Source organism: Anabrus simplex, chromosome 2, assembly GCF_040414725.1.
Source record: "Anabrus simplex isolate iqAnaSimp1 chromosome 2, ASM4041472v1, whole genome shotgun sequence".
Classification (NCBI taxonomy): Eukaryota; Metazoa; Arthropoda; class Insecta; order Orthoptera; family Tettigoniidae; genus Anabrus; species Anabrus simplex.
Genome location: NC_090266.1, coordinates 375,057,213 through 375,073,773, shown reverse-complemented (window position 1 = coordinate 375,073,773; position 16,561 = coordinate 375,057,213). Strand labels below are relative to the sequence as shown.

General features: G+C 38.2%; 1 protein-coding gene across 1 annotated transcript in view; it reads left to right on the top strand.

Moving 5' to 3' along the window:
* LOC136863553 (uncharacterized) overlaps positions 1–16,561 on the top strand; it is a 452,780-nt gene that overhangs the window by 96,068 nt on the left and 340,151 nt on the right. The window contains exon 6 of the mRNA XM_067139933.2: positions 12,562–12,835. Coding sequence (XP_066996034.2) covers positions 12,562–12,835 — 274 coding nt within the window. The remainder of the gene's footprint in view (positions 1–12,561; positions 12,836–16,561) is intronic.

Here is a 16,561-nt window from a genome sequence, read left to right as displayed (position 1 = left end):
GCGTTGTAAATTCCTCTCCCCCCTCCATCCTCTTAGGGTAGGCATTGAAATAAAGCATGCCTGACTTTTGTTATTATGAATATATATTTACGTGTAAATTGAAAACAATTAAAATAACAATCTTAGGCAGTTTGTATCAAAATTATTTATTACAGAATATTCTTTTCAATAAAATTTATAGAAAGTAACAAACAAAAATCATGAATTGCAAACATTAGTGTAATTGAAGTTTGTAGGATGTAAATAATTAAGAATATCAACCATAAGAAGTTTGAATCAAAATTATTAGGTTATACAAAAACTACTTTCATTAAAGTTTCTAGAAAGTAGCAATTAAAAATAATAATTGTAGGTAGTTTGAATCTAAATTATTAATTTAAAAAAATAATTTATGTTTGTAGAAAGTAACAATAGTCATAACTATAGGTAATTTGAATCAAAGTGATTACAACAATTACAATTAAAGAAATAGTTTCATTAAAGTTTGTAGAAAGTAAGTTCTGCGTCATTGGCACTGAAGAATGATATAATATCCTAAGTGCTGGTAGACACACATGTGCATCATCGATATAAAAAACCAAAACCAGACCCCATGGCACTACAGCCCTTGAAGGGCCTTAGCCTACCAAGCGACCGCTGCTCAGCCCGAAGGCCTACATATTGCGAGGTGTCGTGTGGTCAGCACAACGATCCCTCTTGGCCATTATTCTTGGCTTTCGAGACCGGGGCCGCTATCTCACCGTCAGATAGCTCCTCAATTCTAATCACGTAGGCTGAGTGGACCTCGAACCAGCCCTCAGGTCCAGGTAAAAATCCCTGACCTGGCCGGGAATCAAACCCAGGGCTTCCGGGTAAGAGGCAGGCACACTACCCCTACACCACGGGGCTGGCCGCATCATCGATATGCGTGTTATTAATACAATATATTGCATTGTAACAAATGATATTACATTGTTATGTAGTAATCATTCACACTAAGAATATCCTTCAGTAACTGTTTCTGATGCAGTACTCAATATTATTGTAGACATTCACATCATGTATAGTGCTTAGTTGTAAATCCTAAAGCAAATGTCCTAAACAAAATGCTGGAATTTCTGGGCATTGTGGACAACAATAAATGAAATAACGTCTTTTCTCCTTATCGTACCACTATTTACACTGCTTTGTCATTGATTTGCCTTTTGGAGTTACTTTTTGTTTTGCTTGGAGGTGGTTTGTTACCTTTGGTGACTTAAGGTTTTATTGCTGGCACTGTTGACAAAGACAGAAAGATGTCAAAAAATAGTGTATTGAAAGTCATATAAAGATATTTTCACTCCGGAAAACCTTATGTATAAATTAAGTGTATTGACCAACATCATTTGGAAGATATGCACCAATTTTCTTATAGCAGCAAATTGCTTTTCTTTCACAGGATTAAAATGTGAGCATTTGGTTGCCAATCAGCATCAGGAGATTATACTGTAGTACAGTATTTCTTTTGGTTTGTTCTTGGTTTGACCTCTCTTGTTTACTGTGTTGACCATTTTATCTTTAAATTCTGTGAAAATGAAGAGATCTCTCTTACCATTCCACTTAGGCTGGGATGTGTGTTCAAAATTTTGCTTTAGCCAATTCTTTAGGATTTCTTTTGCTATCAGTTTGAAGTGTTCCAGTTCAGTAGGTGTTCACATTCAGAAACTGTATGGCCAAGTTGTAGCTGTTGTAGGAATTGCCCATGAAGAGCGAGTGTCCTACATTCAGTTTTCTGTCCATTAATCTCAGTAGAGCATTAGCAGTATGTCTCTTTATTCCCACATTGTATGCTTGATCTGCATACACCATAACGTGTAGTACCATACCACTAGGCTCGATCAACATGTACAGATTTATGCCATATTTGTCTCTCTTCCCTTTTTTTTTATGTACAGTTGGAATACTTAATCTTCTTCTCCACAAAACCATAGATTCATCACTTGAGAGATTCTTTCCAGGATAATACAAATTATCAGTGGTGGTGTTGAAAATGACTTATGCTGGGACTGTATCTTGATTAAGGTCATGGCCGCTTCCTTCCCACTCCTAGCCCTTTCTTATCCCATTATTGCCATAAGACACACCTGTATCGTGCGACGTAAAGCAAATCGTAAAAGAAAAACTATTGCCATGACTTTACCCATCGAGGGCATGTTTCTAAATTTCTTCTTGTATGGTGATGTAGTAAAATTTCATGGACAATTTCTTTGCCTCTGGGTCATAATGTTAGACCCACGGTTCATCTCCTGTTGCTGTGCACGAGAGAATCTTTTCTCCCTCAAAAGTGTTCCATTTTAGAAGTTTGAAACAGATGTCTTTCTTGGCCACTTTATGCTTGTCAGCCAATTTTCAAGACCCACTAGGAGCAAAAAATTTCTGTAACCAAATGCGTGTTGATCACAGGTGCTTTTCCAATACCCACTATGTTACAAAGTTAACACTTAGTACAGTGAAGCTAAAGACTTCTAGTAACCATCTAGTACACATAACATGATGAAGTGCCAGGTTTGAAAGGAAAAAAGTAGGAGTCATTATTTTCTGACTGCTGTAATAATTATCCAGTATTTGTTGTGGAGCACAAACCCTATTTTTTAAGATTTCTAAATCAAGAAGTTAAGTTATAGAACTGAGAAAAATCTATGACATTAGTCTTCAAGCTTGCTAAATCATTTGGTTTGTCTTTTAAACATGGAAGAAAATGAAACATACAATACACCCCCTGTGGGTGGGGGACGCAGACGAAGAATTCACCCACGGTATCCCCTGCCTGTCGTAAGAGGCGAACAAGGGATGATTATGTAGAACCATGACTGCTTGTAATTAGTACCACCACGCGGGGAACACTATGGGGCGCTTTTACTTGCGTGTAGTACCACTACGTTAGGTACCAAATAGGTTTGTGATTAGTAGCAAACGAGGGCTCGACGGCTTTTACAGTACCTGTGATTAGTAGCACTATGTGAGCGACACCATGGGATGAGGGAACCCATGGTTCTCGCTTGCCTATGATTAGTACCCACTATATGAGGAACACCATGGGATAGTACGAGTCTCTGTGGTTAGTACCCTTATGTGATGAACACCGTAGGTTTGTGTTGCCTGTAAATGGCGCCGCAATGTGCGAAACACCGTAGGTCTGTAATACATGTGCTAATTTCTTTACCTGTGAGTAGTACCATAATGTTTGGAATACCACGAGTCTATGCTACTTTTGATTAGTACTGCAACATGACAAATACCATGGTTCTACTATCCTAGCGATATGTACCATTGTGAGTGGCTGCTGACTTGGATTTTCGACCCCTTTTGACTACAAGTATCATCGATTGAGTATTGTGCTATAGAAGCAGTCCCTTGGTCAGTACTACTATTGTTCTACGCCAGCTTCTGTGCATGTGAGGCACTATGGGTCGGTTCCACTGATCGTCTTAAATCCATCCATTCATTCTTCGTCCTCATGTTTTGAATTGTGGTCAGTGGATGTTTTTGGGCTTTTAATTTGTCATTTCATTTCATTTCATCTCATTCCGCACCATTAGTGGCCGACGACCTAGATGTTAGGCCCCTTTAAACAAGAATCATCATCATCATCAAAACATAGGATACATCATCTTAGTCAAATGGGTGACAGTACATTTTCATTCATTCATTCATTCATTCATTCATTTAGCTTCCATAAACGATATTTAAAAAAAGGTGATAAAAAAGAAATGCAATAACTACAGTGGGATCACCCTTATTGCCCATGTAGCTAAGATATTTGAGAGACTATTGGAAGTGAGACTAAGGAGAAAGCTAGAAGGAGAAATGGAAGAACAGTATGGTTTTAGTTAAAGACAGATGAAAGTTTGACCGGATCTTTACATTAAGACATATGATGGAGAAAAGATGGGAGTTTGGAAAAGACATAGTGATGACATTTATTGACATTGAGAAGGCTTATGACAGTGTGTCTAGACAGTTGGTATGGGACACATTAAGGGAAAAACAAGTTAACGGAGTGGAAGTGAGTCGTCCATTTGCAATACCCGTTATGTCCATTTTTTCTCAAAATGAGTTATCACCACCATTGTATGCAGCTCATCAAAATACACAATCCAGTAATGTAATACGTGAGCAAAGGTCATTTAATTCATATGTTTAAAAGTGACAAATAACGGAATTGCTGCAGAAGTCGTTATGTCCAGCGTGTGTTATGCAGCAAAGCTCGTTATGTCCCAGAACCCTGTAAGAGGATCATACTTACACGAACAAAATCAGGCAACTGTGTGATAAGAGGTGAAGTAAACTATAACAGCGATTGTGGTGGAAGCAAAAAGCATATTGAAGCATGGTAAACCCTTTTCTACTATTGTGCCAGTACCACTGGAGGAAGGGGTTCCTCTGAAAAAAGAAAAGCTCATTGACCTGCGCACATTGCTGACCAAACATTACAGGAAAGAGTGGATAAGGAACGACAACCTCACGTTCTACAAGGCACTGTTTGACCAGCGGCAAAATTTAAACAATGAAATGTCAGACTGTGGCATTGATGTAGGAGATTTTCTTGAGGATAATAACGGATTGTTAATATAACTGTAAAGAATGTTAAAGAACTTATAAAACATCTTGAATGAGTGATGATTTCTTGATGTAATCATTAAATCAAAGAGCGGGGATTAGATATCAAAACATTATATCTTAACTTTAAATTATTTCACTCATGCTATTTTTATAGCGTAATACTTTCAAACGTAGTTAATAAAACACTTTCACCTGAAATCTGCACACTCTATTCCATATACTGCTGCAGATATCTTTTATCTCCGCAAAAATGCTGCAAAACTATTTTCGAAATGTTTTTTGCAAACAAAATAGGTTCTATAAGTTAATTTTTGTGGAAATATTGCAGTATGACAAAGATGAACGCTTACTGTTTAATTACCAAATTTCAACCTCCTGTCTTTGTTGCATAACAAATGACAGTTTTTTTTTACACTTTCTGAAAAATTTCTTTGTTTGCACATAATGGGTTTTGCAACTGGATGACTCAGGTGCAAATGATAAAAGCTATGTACAAAAATTGTGTTAGTAGTGATAGACTAGTATAGGAAAAACAAAATGGTTTAAAGTTGAAACTGGTCTCCGACAGGGAAGTGTACTATCCCTCATACTATTCATCATAGTCATGGATGAAATTCATAAGAACATTAAACAGAGATTGGGAAGACAGGCGACAAAAGCCATGTTGTTTGCAGATGATATAGTGATATGGGGTGAGGATGAAACGGAAGTGCAAAAACAAGTAGATGTATGGAATCAAAAGACAGAAACATTTGGGATGAAAGTAAGCACAGAGAAAAGTAAAACAATAGTGATGACAAGGGGAAGGAAGAGGAAAGATAAAACTGCATGGTAAAATTCTGGAAGTGGTTAAAAGTTTCAAGTACTTGGGAAGTGTGATCACAGAAGATGGAAAGATTACTGAGGAAATTGGAAAAAGAATACAACAAGCAAACATATTCTGCCAGAGTGTAAGGGGTATTTCGTGGAACTAGGATGTCCCAAAGAAATGCAAGAAAGTATTATATTCAGCCTATTATGCACTCATACTAACCTATGCAGCTGGATCGTGGACTACAAAAAAACGAGAGGAGAGTAGAATACAGGCAGCAGAGATGAAATTCCTAAGAGGTATCGAGGGCAAGACCAGAAAGGATAGAATTAGAAATGAAGAGAAAAAGAAAAGGACAGGAATCTTGAAACTTCAAGACAGGACAGAAACAACGAAGCTAAAGTGTTATGAGCATATGATGAGAATGGGAGAAGAGAGAGTGCCAAACAAGGCTTTTTCAGAGAAGTTAACAGGAAAGAGACCACGAGGAAAACCCCGAAAGAGGTGGACAGATTCAGTGTGGGAGTGCATAGAGAATGGCGAGGAAAACCAGAAGATGTACTTAAAAAAGGAAGAGAATGGTAGAGACAGGCAGCGATGGAGATCCTTGATTCACAACCCGACCCGGGAAACGGGAAATGATGATGATGATGATGATGATGATGATGAGACTGTGCTGTACAATCATATATTTTGAAATATGCCAACAGTATAGCAATTGTAGAGTGATTTTTTAATACTAACAATAATATATGCACAATAATAAACATTTTGAAAAGGAAAAAGGAAAAACACCACCATCAAATACCTCAATGTTAGGACAGCACATCCTAATTTTTGAAAATAATAAATAGTATTGATAATCAATATTTACAAGACAAAATAAAAATCTATGAGTGTGGTGTTAACAATACGCACATAATCAATGTGACAACATATTTTTAAGGCTATATACTAGATATTAAGAACGTTTACAAGTTAATAAGTAATAGCATCATTACCAGCACTTCGTGTATTCTTCTTTACTATAGAAGCAGCTACTCAGCAAGAGATTTTTTAGAGCTGTGGTAAATGAACTGTAGGGACTAATATCTTTAATCTTATTTGGAAGCTTATTATATAATCTGATTCCAACAGAGTCTACATGTCTCACGGCAATGGTTTTACTCTTGTGCTCGATAAAAATATTATTTCTTGTTTGCGTCTGGTAATTGTAATAGTTAAAAGTTTTTCTGAAGTGACCATTTTTTAAAATATTATTATTATTATTTTTTTTTTTTTTTTTCCACGTGTAGAATGCATTGCATGACGTTTATGCTTGGTACTGGGAGTATCCTTAGTCTCTTAAATAATGGCCTGCAATGATCTAACCTGTTACGTCTCGATATAATTCTGATAGCTTGTTTCTGTATTCGAAAAATAATATTAAGATTTGATTTGTAGCAGCCCCAGAGACCAGTAGCATGAGATGACTGAATGGAAATATCCAAAATATGCTATTCTGACATATTCTTCACTACAACTATTAGACAAAATCCTTTAAGGCAAAGCAAACAGAACTCAGAGACTTCCCTATTTTTTAATATGATGATCCCATCTTAATTTTTCATCAACATGGACACCTAGAAATGTTGTGGTCAGCGTATTTTCAATTACATTTGCATTTAATATAAGGTTGCAAATGCTGGGGCTGTACCTTAATTAAGGCCACGGCCGCTTCCTTCCCACTCCTAACCCTTTCCTGTCCCATCGTCGCCATAATAAGGCCTATCTGTGTTGGTGCGACGTAAAGCAACTTGCAAAAATATTCTTCAAAGACTGTATGATTTTAAGACCTTCCAATTCTGTTACTAGAGTTAATTACGTAGAGTTTTGCACAAAGTTTGGGGTTCTGGTAATACATCTGATGTATTTGCATTTTCAAGTTTGTATGGTAAGGATAGAAAGAAATCATTTATATTATTAGCCAGATGATGAGGGTCATTCATTAGTATTCCCTTAGCATTTTTTATGGCAGCAACTTTGTTTCCAACTGAGTGTCTGTCTGTTGGTTTATCCCTTGATTACATTCCATATGGTTTGTGATTTATTGCACGACTCTTTAACTTTCTTGTTATTGTGCATTATCTTAGCCGCCCTAAGAACTCTTCGATAGACTGATTTGTAGTTTTTAACATACTTGCAAAAATCCAGGTCACAACTCTGTTGTACTGTAATTAACTCCATTAACAGAATTGGAATGTCTTAAAATCATACAGTCTTTGAAGACAATAACTATGACGTCGTTTGATGAGAGTTAATCAACTTTCCTCAAGAGGATTTTCACTACTTCTGAAAGGGGGACACTTGGTTGAATAAAACCTGTCACTTCACTGTCAGCTTGCAGTTCTGCTAGATTTGTTGAAAGGCCTCGACCGTGACTATTACCAAACAGTTTCACTTTCTTCTCCTTCCTTACTTTCTTGATCACGTTATCGGCGTGAATTCGTTTTTTGTTGTTGTCGGAGAACTCTCATCTTGGGAGAAAGGAGTGCGTCCTTGCTCTTCCCGAACTTCAGGTAAAACGCTGAATCTGTTCATCACTGCAAGATGATTTCCAGGTGAATTAGGCCTAGTTAGCGACATTTTTCTTTGCCGCTACATAACCTCGCTCCATGACGCGCCAATGCCATCACCATCGCAATTTTTTTTAGTTTTTTTCACTTTTTCAATCAGATTTACCCTTTCAGACCGTACGTTTTTAATTACAAGGTTTGCTTCTACCAAATCCTTATGTAGCACTTCTATTATTTTGTGTAGTAATTCAACAGTTTCATGGACAGATGAAGGCACCATTTTAGCCCCCCCCCCCCACACACACACACACACGCAGTGATACAGAGAGTGCTGAAAATATTGTATGTGAGAGAGAAACAGAGCCTCCTTCTAAACGAAAGAAGAAAAACATGGCGAATTCAGAAGCTATTTTATCACTATTTTCGTGGCGGATGGATTACTTTTCTCCACCAGACTTTCAAGTAACTGTGACAGACTGAGGACCAAGTAGTATTTGATGACAACCCAAAAATCATTGATTTTTAAAAAACGTTTGTGCCAGTGGAGTTGGTGCAGATAGTTGAACAAATTGGCATCACAAGCAACCAGTAGAAAACATTTAACTATCACCACATTCCAGGTTTAGAAAGTATTTTAAAATATCAGCTTATGTACTTGTAAAAAGTTACATGTGTTAGTTGCCCACAGATTTTAGGAAATATTATTATTTTGGGCTCTTTACTTTGTATAAAGATAATGTACGCATTGGAACAAAAGTGCAATTTTGTTTTCTCTCAAAATAATATTGAACATAAGTGTAGGATTTTCCATTTGCATTTAGATTTATAAAGAACCAACATTTATAAACACTTTTAGCTAATCACCCCACTGATAAGTTAAAATTTGAGAGGCTTCTACAAAATGTTTGACATATGAATGAAAAAACGCAGCACTGAGGTGCCAAACAGTCAACTGGAAACTCAGCACTTAAAAGGTTAAATGATGACAGTGAAAATAAACAACCCTATAGCTATGACTGGCGAGTCAATTGGTGACATCTCGGACTTTATGGACAGTGATTCCGATCTTGGTGACGAATCAGGTGCCGATTTCGCCTCAGAATGTGTGCGGAATGTGACTACTTAACAAAGCGATAGTCATGATGTTGATACTAATAGTGACTGGGAAGAAAGTAATGTTGACCAGGACAGTCCTGTGCAGGATCCACAACAGTTCCTGGACTCGTTAATTCTTTAATATCCTCCTCTTTTACACCACTCGTCTTACACTTCAACGCCTTCACATGCAAACAAGTCAAGGAACTTTAAATATTGCTCAAGATTATTGAAAGACAGAAAACAAAAAAATATTGTCAGAACAGGTTTGCTTGAACTCTCTAATGGTTGTGCCAGGATTAGGCGCCATTTTCAGTCTAGAAGGCCATCAAGGGATAAAGAAATAAAGCATCTCTCAGAGCGACGTTGACAAGTTTCGTTCATTTTTTTTTTTTTTTTAATTGCTCACAGCGACTCTGGCACCAAAAGAGTTAATGTGGATCCCAGCTTGAAAAAAAATGAATCTGATCATGGAGATGTATCCTGCTGCTCATTTGAAATGAGATGTAGGATCGGACACTAGGACTGAGGCAGACTGCTGCAGACTACAAGATAATATTGAGTTGTGCTTTTTCAACCAATCTATTTGGCACGATTTCTTCTGCTCCACGACTGCTGGAAATCAATCCACATTCATCAAGGCACCGCAGCTGATTTTAAATTGATAAATGAGAGAGAGGAAAGCTGTAGTGCGCTCTTTTCCTGAGAAGTGTGCTCTACAGCTGGAAACAGTAAAGTTTTAAAAATAAGGAAGTTGGAATGAGAATTTACTTCATATGGAAATGTGAGAACGATCAAAGGAAAATGAGCGTTTTTACAGAAAATGATGTGAAGTGCTCTGCCTTGACACTTTACTGGTAGCTGGACTGCTTGCTTTGTGTGTAGGAGGTTTACTGATAAATTAGCTGATATAAGACCTCATGTTAGGCTCTTCTAAGGCTCGTGTCTTTAATTGACATGTTTCTTCTTTCCCTATTCACCCCTATCCTATCCCATTGTCACCACAAGTCCTCTCCAAGTCATTGTGACAAAAACAAATAGCAGGTCTACATCACACTAAACTGTCCATAATATGGTGAAACAATTTAGAGAGACTGGGAATGTGAAATACACTCATGTTCATAAAAACCAGAACACCGTGGAAGACTAGCGACAGGAAGTTCATATACACAGGACGTGTGCATTAGTATATTCTGAAGAAATAATTAGCATTTGAACCATGTCGGCCTTCAGGTTCAAGGTCCACATCGATATCTCGACGCACCACCACCAACTGGTAAAATGTGCCTGCGGCTCTCGTTGTCGAAGGTAATGGATCAGTGTGACTTGAGCAGACGTGCAGGATGCCTCGCAGCCTTATACAAGAACCGTACCATCAAATGAGTTAGTTTGAAAGAGGGCGCATTATTGGCATGAGAGAATGTAATGCATCCATCCGGGAAATTGCTGCTCTTGTGGGACCAAGTGTGTTGGCAGTGCAACGGGTGTGTACAGAATGGTTCACAGAAGGCCGTAGAACATGACGAGATGGATCTGGTCCCCCCCCCCCCAAGAAGATAGACACCTCATCCGAATGGCATTGCAGGACAGATCCACGTCCTCGGCTCTGGAGCAACAGTGGAACTGTGTAACACATTGTACACTATCAGGAGTGACAGTCTGTCACCGTTTATTACGGTCTGGGTTACTGGCGCGTCGTCCACTTCTCCGCCTACCTTTGACTAATATGCATAAACGTGCTAGACTGCAATGGTGTGTGGAATGATGTCACTGGGGACAGGAATGGGAGCAGATAGTGTTTTAGGATGAATCCAGGTTCTGTTTGTTTGAAAATGATGGCCGCATTTTGGTTCGCCGCAGACAGGGGGTGAGGCTTGACATTGACTGCATTCGCTCAAGACATACAGCGCCAACTCAAGGCCTTATGGTGTGGGGTGCTATTGGGTACAACCACAAATCACAGTTGGTGCATGTTCAGGGCACTGTGACCAGTTCGACCTACACGAAATGACATCTTGCGACCCGTAGCCATACCTTTTCTACACGACACCCCAGACGCAAATTTCAGTAGGACAATGCGTGACCACATGTTGCTGCACGAACATGCGCTTTCTTGTTGTTACAGGATATAAGACTGTTGGCCTGGCTCGCCCGATCACCGGACTTGTTGTCAATTGAAAATGTGTGGGATATGGTGAAATGATGCATGCGGCACTATGACCCAATGGCAACCACCTAAGGTGAACTGTGGAAACAGGTGAATGCAGCATGCATGGCTATACCCCAGGACGCCATTCACACCTTATACGTGCCCATGGAGGACCCAGTGCCTACTAGGCAACAGGACACATGCTGAACCTAGGTGACGGAAATGCTAATCGCTTCTACAGAACATACTAATGAACATGTCCTTTGAATATGAACTTCCTGTCTCCTGTCTCCTGCGTGTACATTAATTGGAATGCTAGATACATGAAATTGCTCTAATACTTGGTCACTTTGGTATGTAGCATAACAGAATTTAGAAAAACCGAGTGCGTTAGCCATGCAGTTAGCTATCAGCTTGCATTCAGAAGATAAAAGGTTCGAACCCCATTGTTGGCAGCCCTGAAGATGGCTTCTCAGTGGTTTCCCGTTTTCACACCAGGCAAATGCTGAAGCTTTTCCTTCCCACTTGTAACCCTTTCCTATCCCATCATTGCTGTAACACCTACCTGCGTCAGTGCAACGTAAAACAGATTGTTTAAAAAAATGTGGAAATTTTCAACTACAAGAGCAACAATAATGTTAAATCTGAAACCGTATAAAATTAGTGTAGTGCAGGAGTGACGAGACTATGACACACCCACCAATATAATTTTTTGTAGTGGTTCTTAGCCCTGGTTTACAGTAACGTATTAGACCCTGAGAACTTGTGGTTTTATCCTGCCATTCAAAAAACAAATGAACTAAAGATACCTCACAAAATACCCCTTGAATCTTGACTCATGATCAATAGGTTAATGTCTGGTGCAGTATTATTGAGGTCAGAATTATTGGCCATCTGTCTTCATTTTTCTGTTGGGGGTCCGATGACCTGGATGTTAGGGGCCTTTAAGCAACAAGCATCATAATTTTTTCTGCTGAACTAAGTGAGGAAGGATGATGTTATATTGCACTGAGATTCTGTCATTGTACATGAACCAGTAAATGTAATATATTTTATAAATAGTAATAATCATTTGTAATAATGCTATTATTTCACTGTTTCATGAATAACAATGCAATAATGTAATAAAATAACACTCCGGCCATCAGTTGGCAAATGAGAAAGACGCTGGCACACAGTTGGCTTTCCAGTCACCAGCGATGCCGTCATGTAAGTGATCAAGGTGTGCAGAACTTCCTTGTACTCCAATAAATGATCAATGTAATCCAATATGAACATGTTACTTTTCCTTGAATGGAACTGGAGCTATTTTATAGAATAGAATAGCATAGCATTTCACTGATTCATTTTACTTTTATACACTTTCACAGGTATTTGAACTGTTAAGAGTGCAGAAGGGAACAACAGGACGTGGAAGTTCTCCTGTCAACAGGTCAAGTTCTGTCCGTACTATGTTGGGAAAGACGCGTTCCCCTGGACAAGTACACATGATGACGCCATCTGTCTCTATCGCTCCCGTGATGTCCTCAGTTCGGAATACTGAGCCTCCTTCAGAGTCGGAATCTGAAGGGGAAGAGGGTTCTGACAAAGATGCAATGGCTCGGGCAGCTCTAAAGAAGGTTGGAGGGAAACCAAAAGGGAAAGGTAAGTAATCACTTCATTGTTCTGTGTTCTTATGAAAAGGGTAATATAATTGAGCCATATCTAGAAGGATTGAAAGGAACACACAATAGGATAAACACAATGACAGTTCAGTATTGGAAAGGAACAAACAAGTGTTAAATAAAGTCATTATAATAATAATAAAGTTTTATTGCAGCCAATGGCCATATATAAATTGTTCTACTCTTTACTATATTCATGTAAGGTCTTTTCTCTTTTGTTACACTTATTGAAGTGGTATTGTTCACATATTGTCCCACAATTTGCACACACGTTCGTCACTTGGTTCGTGATATCTCTTTTACACATAGCTTATGATGAAATCCGTGTACAGCCAGCCTGTTGATAGCACTGCGCATGTTCTTATTTGGGCCCATCCAGTCTCTGCTTGTCATAGCATCCGTAACGTAAAACTCTGGTCAGATTTCTTCTCTTTTGCTTAACCTCAGATTTACAGTAGGTGAACAATGGCTTGAGGTGTCGATGGTAGAGAAAGATATCTAAGATCCTCGATAAGGAAAGGCTCCTGAGCTAACTCATAAGCTAGTCTAGATGGAGATGTCTTAGAAATACCTAATATTCTTTTCAGAAAGGTAGCTTTCACTTTTTCAAGGGTAGTTTGGTCTGATATTGATAATTTGTCCTAGATTAAATCTATGCCGTATGTCAGAATGGGTAATAACTTTGCATGGAAAAGTTTCATTGCCGAGCCTATTGATAGTTTGGTTGGGTCTTGTATATCATAAATTCTTCTTATTGTTGCTGCTGCTCTTTCCCTTACATGTATTTTGAACGAAGATCCTGACATTTGTAGAGTGATGCCGAGGTAACGAAACTTATTTACTGTAGTCAAGTCTACCCCTGCATATGAAATTCTGTCTGTCGCTGCTATTCTTCCTCCTTTTCTGAAAACCATACAGACCGTCTTGTCCTTGTTAACCTGGAAGTCGTTTGTTTCGGCCCACTCCTGTAATCAATCTATCTATCTATCTATCTATCTATCTATCTGAAGATCTTCCCTGTTTCTTGATCCTATTATCATGTCATCTGCATAGGCATAAGCACTGGCAATAGATTATCTGTTATTCTTGCGATGTCTGTTGTAGCTACGTTAAAAAGCGTAGGGCTAATGGGGTCTCCTTGTAACACACCGTTTGAGTGATGTGAGAAGAGTGATACCCCATCATTTATTCTCACACTATTGTAGGCTAGAAGATTATTTATTACAATCTTAAGTTCATTGTCTGCTCCAATCATACTGTCTAATATTCCCATTAGCTTTGATCTGTTGAGCAAGTCAAAGACCGTACTGAAGTCAATGAATACAGCATAAAATTTTCCTTTTTGATGCCTAAGTGCTTCTTCCACTTCATCTAGTAAATTAGCGACAGCTTGTAGAGTTCCTCTGCCTTTCCTGAACCCGAATTGTTCCTCTGGAAGATGATCATCTATTAATTCGTTAAGTTTTGGTTAATGATTTTTGTATATACTTTCATGATGTTCTCTAACGCTATCCCTCTATGTGAGTTTTCATCATCAGGCTCTCCTTTTCCCTTATATATGATTTTTATGTAGGACATCCTCCAGCTCTCTCGTCACTTCATCTATTGTTATTTCTAGATTTTTTGTCGAACTACATTTTAAGACATATAGTGCTAATGTTCGTCCTCCTGTATTTAATACATTATTAAAGTGGTATTCCCATATATTCATATTTATTTGATTCGATGGATTCCCCTTTTCTTCTTTAAAGCCATAAAAGGCTCTCTTAAAGCTTCTTGGGCTTTCTGTTGTGCCTGCATTTCGGTATGATTGTTCCTTTTCATTTTCAATAGTTGTTTATAACTTCTTTGTTGTATCGCGTAAGCTTGTAAGATGGTTACAGTTTTAAGTCTTCTGACTATATGTAGTAAGTTGAGCATTTTTCTTCTTTCTACGTAGCATTCTACATCAAACCATTCTTTGGACTTCCGAGGTTTTTTGTGGAACAAAGAATCCCTTATTATTCTATTGATGATACCTAAAGCTGTTTCGAGATTACCTTCCTCAATGAGCTTATGAGTCTCTTCTATCCTTTGGCTGTTTTCCCTGAGTTTGTTTTCGTCTATACTTTTTGATCTTATGTGTATATTCTCTGTTTCATGTGGGACCTTTTGTCTAATTAAGAAATTTGCCGAGACTGGTAGATGTTTCCTTTGTGCGGCGATACCTTGATTTCTCATAATCTGATGTCCTATCAATTTAATATTTCTTCCTCGGTAGAAGATTAAATCGATGGTACTGGAACCGTTTGGAGCCAAGTAGGTGACCTCTTCACTTTTATTGATTAGACGGTATCCTTCTGTGAGCAGCATTTCTAATACGATACCTGTTTTGCTATTCTGTTTATGCAGACAACAGTTAAAATCTCCAGCTAGTATTACATTTTCATCCTTGTCAGTAAAGGCTAGAAGTTTGGCTATTTGCTCGACAGTGTCTTCCACTTTTTTCAACGGGCTAATATATGTTCCTACTATAGTAATTTCTTCTGCTTTCAAGATTACTAAGTTTTCATCTATTATTGTATCTCTAAGTCTTCCCATTTTGTTGTTGTACGTGCAGGTCACCCCTCTTTCTGGCCTTCCTCGGTCCTTATGAATTGATAATGCGTGTTTGCTGTAGTAGCCTGGCAGGTCCATCCTCTCTGTCAGCATTGTTTTTGTGATCACAATTATATCATGTCCTGCCGAAGGATTTTCTGGAGTTGTTGAAAGCAAGCCTCTTATTCCTTCTACATTCCATAAAATCAAGTCAAGTGTGAAATTTCCTGAATCAAAGTTAACTTTTTTGATTAATGTGTTCATTAACCTATTGAAATTTTGCGCCGCCTTGCCTTCTGTTTCGAAAATGAAACTGTCTTACTAGAACTCCGGCTGACCAGATATCTGGTTCCATGGCTTGTTCTTTTTCTGTAAGCGGGATGGAAATTTTAAAAGATTTGAAATATCCTCTAGTTTGTAATTCTTCACAAGTTACCTCGTTTGTTATTCCTTGTTTTTAAAGATGTTCCTTAATTTTTTCTTCTGTACAGTAGTATCTCTGTGAAGTTTTCCTATGTATAACAAAGCCTTTCTTTTTCCATCTTGAAGCTCGGTATTGCTCATTGTCCCAATTATTGTGGGCTCATTACCATCCCTTTTATTTTTCTGATTATATTATCGTGTCGGGGTACTCCTGGGCTCTTCACTTTTCCCATTTCCACATTCCTATTCATTGTGGTTTCATTGATTTTGGATTTTGTGTCCATTTCAGCATCCTCTGTGATTTTTTGCATTTTTCCTTTGTATTTCCAAGTGGTTTATTCCCTGTATTACTGATTATCTAGATGTTTGAGCAAATTCTGTATTATTTTGCTGTGGAGCTGTAGATGTTATTGTAATTAGGTCAGTTTGCTTAAGTTATGTCTCCATTAAAAGTCATTTTTGTCATTAATGTTTCACCTAGATCTTCTATTTTGTCTTCTAATTCTTTATAATTGCTATTATAGTTTCTGGCTATTTCTGATTCTTCTTGCGAAGTTTTACATAGACCATAGTTTTGAAGCCTAAAGCAACATGATTCGCCCATCCATAGAAGGTTTCCCTTTCGTGAGTTCAATGCCTTGATTTTGGTTGCTCAGAGTGATGTACATGAATTGTGATGCCATGAATTGCAGCCATCACATCCTAT